The 16,831-nt window shown below is 35.6% G+C and overlaps 1 protein-coding gene and 1 long non-coding RNA gene across 2 annotated transcripts in view; both read left to right on the top strand.

Moving 5' to 3' along the window:
- The window catches only part of LOC141349024 (exportin-6), a 40,738-nt gene extending 36,771 nt beyond the window's left edge, over window positions 1–3,967 (top strand). The window contains exons 20-25 of the mRNA XM_073857698.1: window positions 210–288; window positions 380–472; window positions 975–1,136; window positions 2,535–2,633; window positions 2,910–3,140; window positions 3,259–3,967. Coding sequence (XP_073713799.1) covers window positions 210–288; window positions 380–472; window positions 975–1,136; window positions 2,535–2,633; window positions 2,910–3,140; window positions 3,259–3,360 — 766 coding nt within the window. The 3' untranslated portion in view covers window positions 3,361–3,967. The remainder of the gene's footprint in view (window positions 1–209; window positions 289–379; window positions 473–974; window positions 1,137–2,534; window positions 2,634–2,909; window positions 3,141–3,258) is intronic.
- Window positions 3,968–5,445: 1,478 nt separating this feature from the next.
- The window catches only part of LOC141350917 (uncharacterized), a 152,681-nt gene continuing 141,295 nt past the window's right edge, over window positions 5,446–16,831 (top strand). The window contains exons 1-2 of the long non-coding RNA XR_012359006.1: window positions 5,446–5,473; window positions 5,676–5,819. This is a non-coding gene — a long non-coding RNA (uncharacterized lncRNA). The remainder of the gene's footprint in view (window positions 5,474–5,675; window positions 5,820–16,831) is intronic.

Raw genomic sequence — 16,831 nt, 5'->3', positions numbered from 1 at the left:
CACAGACAGGATCACATTTGGTTACACCAAGTTCAGTCTTGTTTTTTGTTAATTTATTTGTTTATCAATCAGCTGTTGGGTGATGTGAACTGTTCCCATCAAACTGTCAGTCAGTTAAAAAAGTAATTAACCCAAAACCGGCAATATATTTATTTATTTATTTATTTTTTTATGGTGATGGTTAATATGTTGATGATCTTCACATTCAGAGAGCAGTTGGCCATCAGCATATTGCAGGAGGGAAGCTCGGGCTCCAACGTGGTTCAGAAATTCCTCAAGATTTTGCAGGTAAATTGCTGTTTTTTTTTTTAAAGGACGACATGCTGGTGTTTGGTTTATCTGTTAGTTGTTCAGCGCTGATCTCTTTCTCTTTTCTCAGGTTGTTGTTCAGGAGCCTGGGCAAAGCTTCAAACCTTTATTACCCAGCATTCTCAGCCTTTGCTTGGATCAGGTTTACCCAATAGTTGCAGAGGTACAATACATGAAAATAACCTCAAGAGTGTTTGAAAAACTTGTGCTGATTTCCTGACATAGTAGCAGAAGAAAGGAAACTGTGCCTCTAAAAACCACAACCAAGAACATTTAACATAAATCTTTCTGTTTAACCCTTAAACAGTCAAGAGTGGAAAACGATGAGCAAAAAATCAATTAATGACATTTTTTGTATTATCCGGACTTATGTAAAAGATATTCATTGAAATTTTAAAAAATATTTTATATATTCAGGATGCATTTCCCTATTAAATTATAAAAAAAGACTAAGTCATCAATATTTATTTTCCATTTGCAGCAAAAAATTATGTGATTTTGACTTTCTCTTTTTTTATCCATTTTAAACAGTGTAAAAATTATTATATTTTTATATTTAAATTATTATATTTTTATATTTAAATTATTATATTAAAAATATTATATTTTTGTATTTAACTTATTATATTTTAAATTATTATATTTTTTTCTCTGTTTGTTTTTAGCGTTCCTGTCCAGATGTAAAAGCTGAGCTGTTTGAGCTTCTTTTCCAAATTCTTCATCAGAACTGGAGGTTCTTCTTCAAGACTTCGGTGCTGAGCAGCGTCCAAAGAACCGGAACCGAGGAACTCATGGAGAACCAATCGCAGTTCACCGCTGCTATGCAGGTATAAACCTCCCTTATAATCCATCATAAAGATGTTCAGTACCTGTACACAGAGTACCGGTGTCTTAAGGGGCGGTCACAATAGACTTTGCTGCGAATATTAATGTAAAGCTACTTTGAAACAATTAAAGGGACACAAGGCAGCATTTTTATGTTAATAAATCATCTTCGTAAGTCGTTATATGGTTAAATGACTCATTACATGATGAATGAAGACTCTCTCGCCCGCCCCTACCGTCTGTAGGAAGAATACCCCACTTGCAAGTTTGCTGTATCCGACCCGGTGTCCTTCAGTCTCGTAAAGTCTCAGATATAGAAAGCATTTACTCCCAGACACTAGGGGGAGCTAGTAGAGAAATAATACTCAGACTTGCCTTGTGTGCCTTTAACTATTGTGAAAAGCGCTATATAAATAAAATTGAATTGAATGTGGGCGGGGAACACTACATCCATCTTTGCGTTCAAACTCGTATCTGTTGTCTACTGGTCACGTCTCCACTTGATAACAAATTCGCAGGTGCGTGAATGCTTTGGTACGCAGCAAAATGCTTAATATCTTTGCACAAGCTTGTATTAAAGGTGTAGCGGAGGATTTTCTCGAATTTTAGAAAGGAACCGCCTTCTCCACTTTTTAAAAAAAATGCAATTGCGCAACACTCCTGACAACTAGGAGGACCAATAGTATTGATGATCCACACGGAAAAAGAAAATCCTCCAATACCTTTAATGGTCTGACGCATTTGCATGCGTATAAATGGAAGACAAGATTTTAAATATGCTAGCCAATCATTACATTCATTTTGTGGATTTGATTTTATTACTTTATTGCTTCATGCTAAATCATACTAGCTTCATGTTAAATCTTGTTAACTTCATGCTAAATCATGGTAACTTTGTTAAATCATGTTAGCTTTAGACTAAAACATGTTCATAGCCAGGTAGACTACTATACTAAACTTTTTACATTTCTGCCAATCAATTTTTTTTACCTTTTTTTTTGTATTTTCATGCACTGGTAATTCCTTGGGAATTGCATTTCTAGTTAGTTCATGTTAACTAATGTGGTTAACTTATTAACCTTATTGTAAAGCGTTACCGTATAATTTTTTTATCAACTCATGATCACCCTGCAATTCCAACACGAACCACCAGGGGTGCACTACATGAGACTTTTAAACTTATTTTTATCATCGTTTTTATTGTCATTTCACTATCAGTGGTGACAAAGAAAATATTACTAATTTGTCTCTTCACGTTGTAAAGAAATGCTTGTATGAGAAACTAAAATTTTTGTGTGGTCATCTGAAATGACCTTTGCAGATGCTCATAGTGGGTTAACAGTCATGGGTTTGTTGTGTTCTTTTGTTTGAAATCTCTGACCGTTGTCTTTGACTTTTAGGCGTTTGGTCAGTCCTTCCTGCAGCCAGATATTCACATCTTCAAACAAAACTTGAGCTACCTGGAGGTTTTGAACAGCAAACACAAGCTGTATCACAGGGTGAGACACACACTGGTGTATGCTTGCATGTTTACACATCATACTATGACTCCCATCATGTACACTTTCAAAGCCTCATCAAACTGCGGCTTTTGTTCTTGTTTAGTGACCTCTAGTGGTGAAAATGACATAATGTGCCATTTAAAGTGCCAATGTCATGTCACAACTATATATAAATAATCACTTTACCTTTCTTACATTGAATGATATAAAAAGCTGCTTTTTTAAGGTGTTGACTTAATTTATGTTAACACTGACCTTTCGTATGCATTGCAGAAGTTGTTTCGAAGTGCCATGCTCTTTCACTTCACGAACGTTCTCCTGCAAGTCCTTCTGCACAAGAGTCACGATCTCCTGCAGGAAGACATCACGCTGGCCCTCTACAACATGGCGGCCGTGGATTTCCAAGCATTCTACTCTTCCTTCTTGCCAGAATTCCTCAATGGCTGCCAAGGCCTCGACCCACATCAACGCACAACGCTTGCCCGAAACTTCACACCAGAGAGGGTACGTAATTCATACCACACACGTAGATGCTCTCCAAAATGTGTAGGTCATGGGTTTGATCCCATTTAAAGCGTCTGCATAAATGTAAACATCTTGTTGTCTTTTCCACCCCTTGCAGGACCTGCCATCATTTTCTCAGGGAGTGTATCGACTGGTGAATGACCTGCGCTTTTACAGACTGTGCAATGGAAGCCTTCCACCAGGAACATTGAAATTATAGCAGTGAATCACACCTGCCACATAGCCAAATCATGGCCCATCCTTCTAGGGGCACGGGATTGCCTTTTCGCCAGGGGCCAGCCTGTGATCTCCGTGGGGGCGTGTTTATTTGTCAGCTTGTTTTATGTTTCTTTCGGCTAGATTTTACACGTTGCCAATGATCAATAGGCCAAAGTGGATGTTCTACGGCTGCCGTCGAGACTGAAGCGCTCCTCGTCCGAAATCAGTTGGTGTGTTTGAAAGCACTGCGATTCGGGATGTACTGTTGCCATTCGGAGCGCTGTTTTCCGAACTGTTTGTGGTTGTGAAAGGAGTGGTGAAACTGAAAGCACACTTATTTGGGTTGAAATAAGCAGACGGTGTTAGGAGTGCAGTGGCGTAGAATGAACGAATCATCTCGAGTTGGTTTTCATGTGAACTGGTATTGAAGCATTTCTGGAGTTTTTAAAGTGAACAGGTGCGATGCGGAGCACTGATTTTTTTCTCTTAATTGTCTGATTTTATTTCCTTCTCCTTTTTTCCATGGAGATGGAGTCTCACATTTTTTTCATATCATTCCATCCTAATCCAGGATAAACAAATCTTCAATAAAGTTTTATATTGAAATGGATTCTCTGTTTCTCCCTCCTTTTATTCGCTTGTCTTTCTTTTACCACATCTATTTATTTAACTGAGGTTCTCTTGGATGAATGAGTTTCTAAAAGATTTTCATTTAATACGATTGTGAACCAGTAAAACACCATTTAATCCTACTGGGTAAGTCCAAAAAAACCTACATAAGTTAATGTAGTTATGGTTTTGGTAAACAGCTAGTATTTATAATGAAAATCATTAGATTTAGTCAATAGAGCCGAATTTCTGAATTTCATTTAAACCAATTGAGGTTTTGAAATAAATTTTTTTGTATTGAAGTGGTCGGTCAGATTTTTTTTTAACACAGAATTATAAATTATTTTATGGATTACAAGAAGAACTGCTTGAAAGATATTTTATCTTATATTGGCTACAACATAGAGGTAAGAACTTTATTTGTGTTGTTTTGTCCTATATTTATTCAGACAATTTTCGGATCTATATGGGACAATTTCCTACTTGAAAAGAGATCTTAAGATTTTGATGCTTTGTATGCATGTTTTAGTAACATTTACTGTAAAATAATATAAAAATGTGTGCTTTGTAATTATATTTAATACTGCTTAAATATACTGCTTATACTTTTAAATGTCGATAAATACTGTATAAATGTGGATTTATAGTATTTAGTGTGCTTAATAATACTGAATACATTTGATTTCATAAAAAAATAATGTTGGTTATTTTTGTGTGTAAATGTTGAAAAACAATATTAATGTGGACTTAATAATATTTTTAAAATGGCGAATAATATTATTGTAGGCTTTATAATAGTGTTTAAATGCCAGATAATATTAATGTGGGTTTTATAAAAATATGTAAATATCGAATAATAATAGTGTATTATTTCTAATACAGTGTATAATTTTTAAAGATCGGGAAAAACTGTAAAAATGCTGTATTTTAGAATTTAATATATTTTCGTATTTAATAAGGTTTAAATGTCTGCTTAACAATATTCGATGTTTAAATGTCAAAAACGTGGGCTAAATAATATTTTTAATGTTTAAATGTCGTGAAATAATATTAATGTGGGCTTTATAATAATGTTTAATAACGGCAACCATATTTATGATTTAAAGCGTCACTGTAAACAAAACGGTACGGTTGCCTGGAGCTCGCTGACTGAAAAGTGATATTAGTATTAATTTTCACTTTATTAAGCATTAAAACAGCTAACATCCTTTATGTTTTCAGTTTTGTAAATTTATTAAATCTACTTTTATGATTTTTTTCTGACCAAAAGCTAATTTCAAATCTCTTCCCTTAAGCCTACAGACTGCAAACGTAAACTCAATCCCCTTTAACTAGGTAACGTTAAAGGTATACAGGTTAACTTACAAACATTTGCAATATTAGCCTACAATGTATTTTAAAATGTGCCCTGTCTTATATCCTTTCTTTTCTGTTTTCTCTCATATCAATTTGTTATCATCAGCTAACGTTAACGTACATCGTTAAACGACCATCGCCCTCCTGAGGTGACCGCTGAAGCTTAATGGGATTTAAATAATTATTAAAAATTGTGCTTATGAAAGAAAAATACGCACGTCTAACTTAATTTGCTTAGTCATCGTGAACAGTGGAAATGTTTATTTATGTTTATTACCATAACAATCAGATGCAGGGAAATGTTTATTGTTTATTTCTTAATGTGACGTATCTTTCTCTTTCTGGCAGCAGTGAATATGGTGGACGTGTGTAAGATATTGAAGGAGTCTGCTCTCCGCTTCATCTCCTTCTATGATGGGGTCATGATGGTCATAGTCCTGCTCAACTCCGCAGTAGATGTGTCCTTGACATTTCCCAGTGTTTCGATCACAGCAGGTACTTTAAAAAGTGTCACCTGTACCATTTGTTTGATAATAAAGTTAACCATGTAGGACCACACAGTATTTAACTCTAGTAGGCTACAAAACACATTTTGATCTGTTTTGATTTCATGTTTAGTAATTTGACACATATGCATAGCTAAAAAGCGATAGTTCACCCAGAATAAAAAGTCTGTCATCATTTTCTCATTAACTGATTGTAACCATTGACTTCTATAGAAAAACAAACACGATATGGTTATTATCTAATGAAATCTCTAGGAGGAGTTTGTTAAAGTATAAAACCTGGAAATGCCCAAATTTGGGGTGGTTTATGATCCTACCAAATTCTTTCCTGTATATTTAACGGAGCGGGGGGCTATTCTTTTACATATTTGGTGGTGCTCTCGAACCATTTCTACACGCCCAATTGTGCAACTTATACCACATGTAAATTCTTACCACATCTCATGCAGGTGCCTGCTCCTCGGTGCTCAGGCCCTACTTAAAGCTGCAAGCACAATGGAAGGGACCTCGCATGCATAGGCACAACTACCCAGTGGCATTAGTAAAGAAATGCACGGTGGGGATATGCATTGAATAGACTAAATATAGGTGCATATATAGGTGCATATTCAAATAAATCTTGATATGCCAGACCACCTTTTGAGAGCAGGTGGCCCTATAATTGTAAGTAAATATTGCCTTTTTGATGTGTTCAGGTCAGGACACTTATCAAACATATAAAGCGTGGGTCAACTTGGACACTGTAAGCCTGAAAGGTGAAATTTGGCAAGCCGCCATGGACACACTCTCAAATGAAAAGTCAAGATCTCCGCAATGTAGTATTGCCAAGGCATTTAGATGACACAGACCAGTTAGTTAAGTTTAGTTTATTTATTTTTAAAGCACACAATTATAGCTTAGTGCTGCCCAAGGCGCTGTATAGAGCAGTCTTAAAATAAATCATAAATACAATTTTAAAAGATAAGCAACAATAAGAAATATTAAACTATGTATTTATTTTTATTATTAAGAAAATAAAACGTTCAACCTAAAATATAACACAACACTATACAGTAATCAAAGGGTGGAAAAAGCTTTTGATAGCAGGTAAGCTTTTGACTCCGTTTTAAAAGCTGACAATGACTGTACCTTCCTAACATTTTGAGGTAAAGCATTCTAGAGTTTGGGGCCAATAACTGAAAATGCCCGGTCCCCTCTACGTTTTAATTGGGACATGGGAACTAAGAGAAACAGCCAATTTGAGGACCTAGGCCCTTTTAAAGTTTTATGCCCCTACAAGATCCCCTAAGTCCTAGGGGATCTTGTAGGGGTGTAAAACTTTAAAAGGTCTCTAAGATAGGAGGGTGCCAAACCATTTAGAGATTTAAAAACCATCACTAAAAACTGTTACTTAATTTGGAGGGGAGAAAAGGATTGGAGAAATGTGTTAAAGTTTTTGTGTGCCTGACAGCATCCTGGCTGCTGCGTTTTAAACAGCCTTCTGTCGTGATAATGCTGACTGACTAACTCCTGTATAAGGTGAATTGCATTACTCAAGACAGGAAAAACAAATGCACGAATAGTGTGCCTGTCAGCATCCTCGCTGCTGCATTTTGAACAGCCTGCAGCCGTGATAATGCTGACTAACTCCTGTATAAAGTGAATTGTAATACTCCAGATGGGAAAAATCAAATGCATGAATTCTTTTCTAAAAATCTGTAAGGGAGAGAAAGAATTTGGCCTTTGCCAGGAGTCTCAAGTGAAAGAAACAGGATTTTACGACAGCATTAAGTTGCTTGTCGAACTTAAAGCAACACTATGTAGTTTCCATGTAAAAATGACTTACAGCTCCCCCAGGTGGTTGAAAAGCACAACAGGGCGTGGTATCAGACACTCTTCTGCAGGCAGGGGGAGGGGCGGGGCTGTGTGCTCTACCATCCACCGCCACTTTCAGAGTGTGCTTGTAGGTTTGACTATTGCTAGATTGGTGTGTTCAGGCCAGGACCCTTATCAAACGTGTGAAGTCTGGGGTAGATAGGACATTGTATGCCTGAATTATGCAACTTCCTGTTTGATGGCGAAATATCACACGTTGCCAATTTATCGTCACAAAGGCCTTTAGATTAGTGATGCACCGATGTATCGGCCGCCGATATTTATCGGCCGAGGCATATTGGCAGTAGCACAAGAAAGGCTGATACCGATTGTTTATTAATTAACTGCATAAAGAAATCCATTATATGTAAAAAATGAGTTAATGTTGTTAATAAAATAAATGCTGAATAGCAAAAACCACCTTTGAAGGTTGTCATGGTTGTCATGTTGTCTTATTATATTTGTTTTAGCTTAATTTGTGCCTCTCTTATTATGTTGCTCAGGTTAATTAGATCCAATCCATGTTCAGTAAAAATAATTTGATGCAGAAATAAACTAGCTAATAGACCAACTGTATAGTATTGTATACAAGTGTTTAATATCGGCATCGGTATCGACCAGAAGTTGTCTGTTTAATTTGGTATCGGTATCGGCCTAAAAAAATCCTATCGGTGCATCCCTACTTTAGATCAGTCTGACAAAATATGATGATGATCTGATTAAATCTCTACGAGCAGTAAATCACAGTGTAAAACATGTAAGTTCCTGCTGCCAGCAGGTGGTGCTATGACTGTAACTGAATATTGGCATGGAAATGTGTTCAGGTCAGGACAGGACACTTATCAAACATTTGAAGCGTGGGTCAGATTGGATATTGTATGCCTGAGTTAGAACAACTTCCTGTTTAATGGCGAAAACGCCAAAATTTGTCAGGCCGCCATGGACACACTCTCCAACGAAATGTCAAGATCTCTGCAATTTAGCATCAAAGGTCTTTAGATGAGACTGATCAAATATGATGATGATCTGATAAAATCTCTAGGAGGAGTTTGTTAAAGTATGAGGCCCAGAAATGGCAAAATTTGTACTCAAACTACATAGAAAATTAAAAATGGCAGACTTCCTTGTGGGGTTTAGAGCTTGGCTCCAGTAGACTTTTTTTGTAGGTCTTGGGGTGATACATGATCCTACCACATTTTGTATATGTACGTTTAATGTAGCACGGTGGCTGCTCTTTTGAATTTCTGTAGGTGGTGCTACAAAGCCATTTTTACACCACCAGTTCTGAAGCCTATTTTAATAAATGAAAATTGTGAATTTTTATAGGTGGTGCTACAGAGCCATATTTACAACCCCAGTTCTAAAGCTTATATCAAATGAAGATTGTCGCCACATTTGAAGTGTGCAATGTTTTATGACTTTTTGAGCTTGTTTAGACTGTCAAATATGCGATTCATTTAGCAAAACTTTGCGAGGCCGCCACAGACACGCCCTTTAACGAAAAGTCAAGGTTGTTGCTATTTATCATCACAAAAGGTCTTGAGATTAGACTGATGAAAAATTATGTTGATATGGTTAAATCTCTAAGAGCAGTAAGTCACGGCATAAAACATAGTATTTCCTGCGGCGCTATGATGGTTACTGAATTATGTGATGTTGAAGTGTTCAGGCCAGGACCCTTATCAAACGTGTGTAGTCAGGGGCAGATTGGACATTGTACGCCTGAATTACAACAGCTTCCTGTTTCATTGCGAAAACACTTAAATTTGTCAGGCCACCATGGACACGCCCTTCAACGAAAAGTCAAGATCTTTGTAATTTTTCATTGCAAAGTCTTTCAGATCAGTCTGACCTGTGTGATGATGATTTGATTAAATCTCTAAGAGAAGTAAATCATGGCACAAAACATGTAATTTCCTGCTGCCTCTAGGTGGTACTACGACTGTAACTGAAATTTGGCTTTGAATTTCAAGTTAATCTAAGCAAGCCAAGAGCCTTAAATATGCCTGATATAAAAGTAAACTTTAAGGCGTTGCCATGGCAACAGTGTTCGAGATATCAAAAATCTGTTCGCAATTTAGCAAGTGCAATGTCTCAACATCATGTTGACAAAGTGTGGGGTCAATTGCATTAATCCCCTAGGAGGCGTATTTAAAAGTTTACCGCATGAGACTGTCATTAAATACACACTTCCTGGCACATGTTGGTGGCACTATGCCTGGGAGGCACAAAATAGGCACATCGATGCGATCAGGATCTTCAGACGAACACACACCCTGATTGTCATCACAATAAGACATTTTTTGCCTTGGATATTAGACAGTTTTTCTCTGATTTTGCCATAAATTTGTTGCCTCGCCATGGCAGCACTGTTCGAGAAATCAAAAATCCCATCACAATTTAGCAAGTACAATGTCTCAGCATCATGTTTGCCACGTTTGGTGCATGAATTCCCTAGGAGGAGTATTTAAAAGTTCACCTCATGCTTTTTAAACAATTCAAAAATGGTCGACTTCCTGTTGGGCATAGCTAAAATCTTTGAGGGCCAAAGTTGTTTGGGTCGATGAGATGCGTATCTACTCTCATACATGTGCATACATGTTTGCCCGATCTGTGCACCAATTTTTGTCTTTGCATTACAGAGGGCGCTACCGAGCCATCCTGCCACGCCCGTGTTCCAGCCTTTGCTGTGAGCTGATGACCCACGACTCTGACGTCTGTGCAAATTTCAGTTTTCGAGCATGTTAAGGCCCAAAGGTGTTAAAAAATAATAATAATAATCCTAAGGAGAAATAATAATCCTAAGGAAAACAATAGGGCTTCGCACCTTTCGGCGTAGGCCATTTTGGCCTGCTCCTCGGTGGTCGGGCCCTAATAACTCCTTAAAGAACAATATGGTCCTTGCACCTCGGTGCTCAGGTCCTAATAATGCCTGATTTAATTACTGTTTCAAGAAACAATGCTATTGAATGTCCACTAGATGGTGCTATAATCATATACAGCTGGCCCTCAATTTACTACAGGAATGGTTAAAATAAAATATATATATAAGGTGCCATTAATGTTTACAGTCATTTTGTAATTTATACAGTGAAGTGCAACAATGTGAAAAACTTGTAAAATGCTTTACAGATATAACACAATACTCTATAATTCATATAAGTATACCACAGTTAAAACTATGGAAATGCGCTCTACTCCTTTTTACTACTTTAATCCATTATTACCAGCCCCGCCCCGATCTGCAGGCTGCAGCGAGGGGTGTCTCCTCTCCGCTATCCGGAGGGACATTTTCAAAGATATCTTCTCCTTTCTCTTTGTTGGCTATTATAAAGCACAGAATAACTTCTGAGAGCATTTCTTTGGTGTACAGACTTATTAGCACACTCAGAATGCAAGTCGTAAAGTCAAAGATACTAGGACTAAGCCTAGCTATTTTAGGTTGGATCGGGGCCATCGTGTCCTGCGCTTTACCCATGTGGAAGGTCTCCGCCCGGTTTACGACAAAGCAGACCATATGGGAGGGAATCTGGGAAAGATGTGAGGAGGATAGCACCGAAGAGATGCAGTGTGAAATCCATGACTACATGACCCTCAGCTCGGACCTGCAGGCGGCCCGGCCTCTGTGCATCGTCGTTATCGTGATGGGAATGCTCGGAATTTTCTTCTTCATCGTGGGCGCCAATTGCACTGGGTGCGTGAAGGAGGAACGCGTCAGAGCCAGAGTTATGTTCGCCGCTGGCGGCACCTTCATTTGCGCTGCCATTTTGCTTTTGATCCCCGTGTGCTGGGCAACTTACAGTACCATCTGGGGTTACCTCAACGATTTCAGATCTGATTCTTACATCGACAAGTTTCCGAAAGAGATAGGTGCATCTCTGTATTTGGGATGGGCGTCCAGTGCCCTTCTGTTCGGTGGAGGGAGCATTCTGGGCTGCAACTGCCTCCCGGATAAGGTTATTAAAAAGGTTATTAAGCACACCGGCGAGGAATTAATGTCACAAGCTAATTTGTGAGAACATGTATTAATGTGACAGGCTGTTTCATGTGATATGCAAATACTCTTTATATGCCAAGTATTTTTGAACCAACTTTATATGTAATCCTTAGAAACATTATAAACCTGTGATGTTGGGAATATATGCATGACGGCTCTTGAATTACATGTTTGGCAAAAGAAAGATACATATACTATATAAACTAGTTTATTAGAGTAGAGTAGAGAGGAAAAACATGTATTAGAAAATAACATAAGAGGTTGTAGCAGCCGATAATGTAATAACGTCCAATAACGTCATAATTTGCCAATAATGTAATAACATTTATAAATCAATAACGTTTTGCCCATAATGTAATAAGTTATTGCTTATTACTTATTGGCTGCTCATTATGTTATCGGCTTGGTTGGGGAAAAAAACTATAAAAATGTAATAAATGCAGCCATTAATGAAATAACATACTGATATTACTTCATTTAATGTTTATTTACTGGATATAAAGTGTCACACTTCCATAGCACAGTACTTAGCTCTTCCAAATAGCTTAAAATCATGACCATAAACACCCTCTCTGTCTTTGTATGTATTTATTTTCCTCATTCTTCTTTCTTATTAAATTACTGATTCATTAATGTTTTATTAATAACTGTAATAAATACATGGATACGGTAAATACATGGTTCTGTTTGTTACTTGCATAAAATACTGTGGTCTATATACAATGTGGCTAATGCCCAGGATGTGTGTACTATATTAATGTATACTGTAGAAAACTGTATTGATGATACAGTTTACAGTAGTATTAAATTCACTGTGCACTGATGCATTTGGATTACGGTAAAGTTACTGTAAGTTAAACAACGATACAATTACATGGGTAACACTGTAATTCTGTAAGGAATACATAAGGTATACTAATTAATTAATTAATTAATTCAATGCAATGGCAAATTGCCATCCCATTAAGACAGACCCGAACTGCAATCCTAGTACAAGACAATGCCATATTCCAAAATGTAAACTCTGCATTTGAGAGAAACTCTGAAAGAGTGAAAGAGCTGCGATATCAGTGTACATGTAAGTCAGTTATTGGTTATCCATCATTATAACCTTTTTACAATTAAGCAGTTGTTCCCAAACTTTTTTGGCTTCAGTACCCACTATACCTGATTTGAGTATCAAGGTAAGAATGTATTTGATTTATCATTTCGCCTAAAAACTGCAGCTTAGTACTGTATTATGCAATTATCATTATAATCCTTACTTTGAAGAATATAACATTCAATAAGAAAAAGGGTCAAAGAGCTGCAATTAGTGTATATTTTTATGTATATTTATCTAATACTGTAACATTTCAGTAAGTCTTGTCATTGATGATTTTCACCCTCCCCTTTCTGTTAAATACCCCTGTAGTACCTCTGCATAGGGGTATGTATACCCCAGGTTTGGAACCATTGGAGTAGTGGCCAGTAGTATATTGAACTTGTGGAGAACAGAACATGTAATTGTCTGTAACTGTAGTGTATGGCTCTTCTGTATGACTGATTTGATGTTGTTATTGTTGTTTAGTTAGGGCCGATTAAGGACAATTTCCTAGACTTGACAAGAGAGATGCATACATGCTTTAGTAACAATTCGTGTAAAAAAAATGTGTGCTTCATAATGATATTTAATATTGCTTACATTTTAAATAAAAATAATAATAATGTATGTTTATAACGCCGTACTTGATAATACTTTTAAATGTCAATAAATGCTGTATAAATGTGGTTGAATAGTATTTAGTGTGCTTAATAATACTGTATACATTTGATTTCATAAAAAATAATATTGGTTAAATATTTTAAATTTGTAAATATTAATATGGGTTTAATAATAGTGTTTAAATGCAAACTGATAGCCTATAAATGTGGGCTTTAGAATAATATTTAAATGTCGAATAATAATACTGTATAATTTGTAACACAGTGTATAATTTTAAAGTTCGGGAAGTGCTGTAAAAATGCTATATATTAGTATTTATTTTATTTTAGTAAAGTTTAAATGTGTGCTTAACAATATTCGATGTTTAAATTTCAAAAAGTGGGCTAAATTATATTTTTAATGTTTAAATGTAATGTGGGCAATGTTTAATAACCTTGGTAACCGATTTAAAGCGTCACTTTAAACAAACAATGGTTGCCTGGAGCTCGCTGACTGAAAGTGAATTAATATTAATTTACACTATATTAAGCATTAAAACAGCTAACATCCTATATGTTTTCAGTTTTAAATGTAGTTAATCTACTTTTATGATTTTTAACAGACTGTAAACGTAAACTCAATCTGCTTTACCGAGGTACAAGTTATTTAACTAATTAACGTAACTTATTTGCAATATTACATGCATTTTAAAATGTGTTTTTTTTTTCTCTTTTTCTTATTTCTCGTTTCAGTTTGTAATCAACTAACGTTAACGTACGCTACAGATCGTTAAACGATCATCGACCCCCGACCGCTGAAGCTTATACTATTTACAATTAGGCTACAGTATTAATAAAGGAGCTCTTTCTTAATTTTCAATTCTTATTTAAAAGCGAATCGATCATCGGCGTAGTCTAATTTTCCATCCATTGAAAGAAAACTGTTAAAACATTATGCTATAGGAGGAAAGCCCTGATGGAAAAATACTGATGGAAGCAACTGAGAAAAAGAAGAGGAATTTAAAAAACAGACCAGGGTCCTCAATATGTTTAAGGTCATCAATCTGAAGAGTTATATAATTATATTTAATTATGTTTTAATTATATTGTTTTTAGTTATGTGTATTTAATTATAATTTTAGTAAATTAAAATATACTTAATCTTTACCTGGGGTGGTTATGGATTTCTTATGTAATTGCTATGTTTCCTCCAGCAGATGTCACCAGAGACCCTCCAATACATTTTGAGTTTTTGACAGCGTTGGATTTAATTGCAGTGAAAGTAGCATTAAATTCTTATTTTACACTAACACAAATGGAGTAGGATAGTTAAGTAACGTTAAAGCAGTGGTTTAGTGGTGCCTGGAGAAGTGGGTATACTCTTTAATTCAGGCCACATTATTTTTAGCAGCCCAACTACGGTTAAACACCCTTTGATGATGACTCCAGTTCACTCCAAAATGGGCTTCACAGTATTGTCACTGCTTCTTGACTTCTCAGTCACGAAAACGTATCATTCCACAATTTATTTGAAAGGGGATGTGTGTGTGTGTGCTAATGTGTGAGTGTGTTATTTGTGCAGCTAGCTCTTTCAGCGGCTTGGGAATTGGCACAAAATTACTGAAAATATATATTTAAAAAAAATCTGCATATGACATAATTACAAATATACACTGTAAAAAAAAATTTCGTAAAAAAAACGGTCAAATGACTGGCAGCTACGGCTGCCAAACAAAAACCGTAAAATTAAAGTAAAATTTCTTAATTCCAAAAAAGATCAAAAACAATTAATTTACATATTTTTTCTTTAAAAGTTCTGCAGAGAAATACTGTTATTTTACGGATTTTCCCCAGATTATTATGGTTAAACACCTTTAATAAACTGACATCGCTGAGAGTTTTGCAGAGAAATACTGTTATTTTACGGATTTTCCCCAGATTATTATGGTTAAACACCTTTAATAAACTGACAGCGCTGAGAGTTTTGCAGAGAAATACTGTTATTTTACGGATTTTCCCCAGATTATTATGGTTAAACACCTTTAATAAACTGACAGCGCTGAGAGTTTTGCAGAGAAATACTGTTATTTTACAGATTTTCACCAGATTATTATGGTCAAACACCTTTAATAAACTGACAGCGCTGAGAGTTTTGCAGAGAAATACTGTTATTTTACGGATTTTTACCAGATTATTATGGTCAAACACCTTTAATAAACTGACAGCGCTGAGAGTTTTGCAGAGAAATACTGTTATTTTACAGAGTTTTCCCAGATTATTATGATCAAACACCTTTAATAAACTGATAGCACTGAGAGTTTTGCAGAGAAATACTGTTATTTTACGGATTTTCCCCAGATTATTATGATCAAATACCTTTAAAAAAGTGACAGCACTAAAAAGTTCTGCAGAGAAATACTGTTATTTTACAGAGTTTTCCCAGATTATTATGATCAAACACCTTTAAAAAAGTGACAGCACTAAAAAGTTCTGCAGAGAAATATTGTTATTTTACAGAGTTTTCCCAGATTATTATGATCAAACACCTTTAAAAAAGTGACAGCACTAAACGTTCTGCAGAAAAATAATGTTAATTTACTGATTTTCCCCAGATTCTTTTGGTCAAACACATTGAATAAATTGTCAAGACATGCTCAAGATAGTAAATTAAAAAGATTTATTAAGGATTTTAAGTCTGTAAAAAAACTGTGAATATACAGTGTAACATCTCAAACATCGCTAAATGTATAAAATGTAACGAATGATTCAGTAAAAGAATTACAAATCTTACATGAAATAGATGAAACATTTTACTGTTAAAATCATATTTCTAAAATCATACATCAAATTCTCCTAAAATGTAAGCTTTATGGCTACTGTTAAATATTCTAAACATACTGAAGTAGTACAAAACAGACACATTAACAAGATAACACTTTCACTGTTTCACACAACTACAGATTCTATCACAGATGTAAATTTGCATTATTAACCAATTCTTTATAAACAGCCCCCATAAGTAAAGGATGAAATAATTTATCTATTCTATATAATACAAAAAATGATGGGTTTCTGTCAAACAAGTGTTGGATCAAAAAGGGACAAACCCAAACCGTTGGGTTGGAATTTAACCTATGCCTGGCAGGTTCAAACCAAAATGCTAGGTTGTTTCGTCCCATTTTTGACCCAATACCGGGTTGAACATTAGCCAGGACATTTTGTGACTGGATGGTTACTATTGTGTAATGATGATGTATATAATTTGTGATAAATTAGTAAAGCAAATTGGCAGATTCTTTTTCTTTAGGCAACAGAAAAAGTACATAAATAAGATGTTTATTTACTTGTAAACCGACTTAAATGGCCTTAAAACAATTTGAAGCTATTTGAAATTAGAGGCAACAAGTGTATTTTAAACACAATGATCAAAGATGCAACATACTTGTAGCATCAGGTGAAGTTTTGTT

This window comes from Misgurnus anguillicaudatus, chromosome 19 (assembly GCF_027580225.2).
Source record: "Misgurnus anguillicaudatus chromosome 19, ASM2758022v2, whole genome shotgun sequence".
NCBI lineage: Eukaryota > Metazoa > Chordata > Actinopteri > Cypriniformes > Cobitidae > Misgurnus > Misgurnus anguillicaudatus.
Note: the sequence above shows the minus strand (reverse complement) of the source record. Positions and strands in the feature narration are given on the sequence as shown.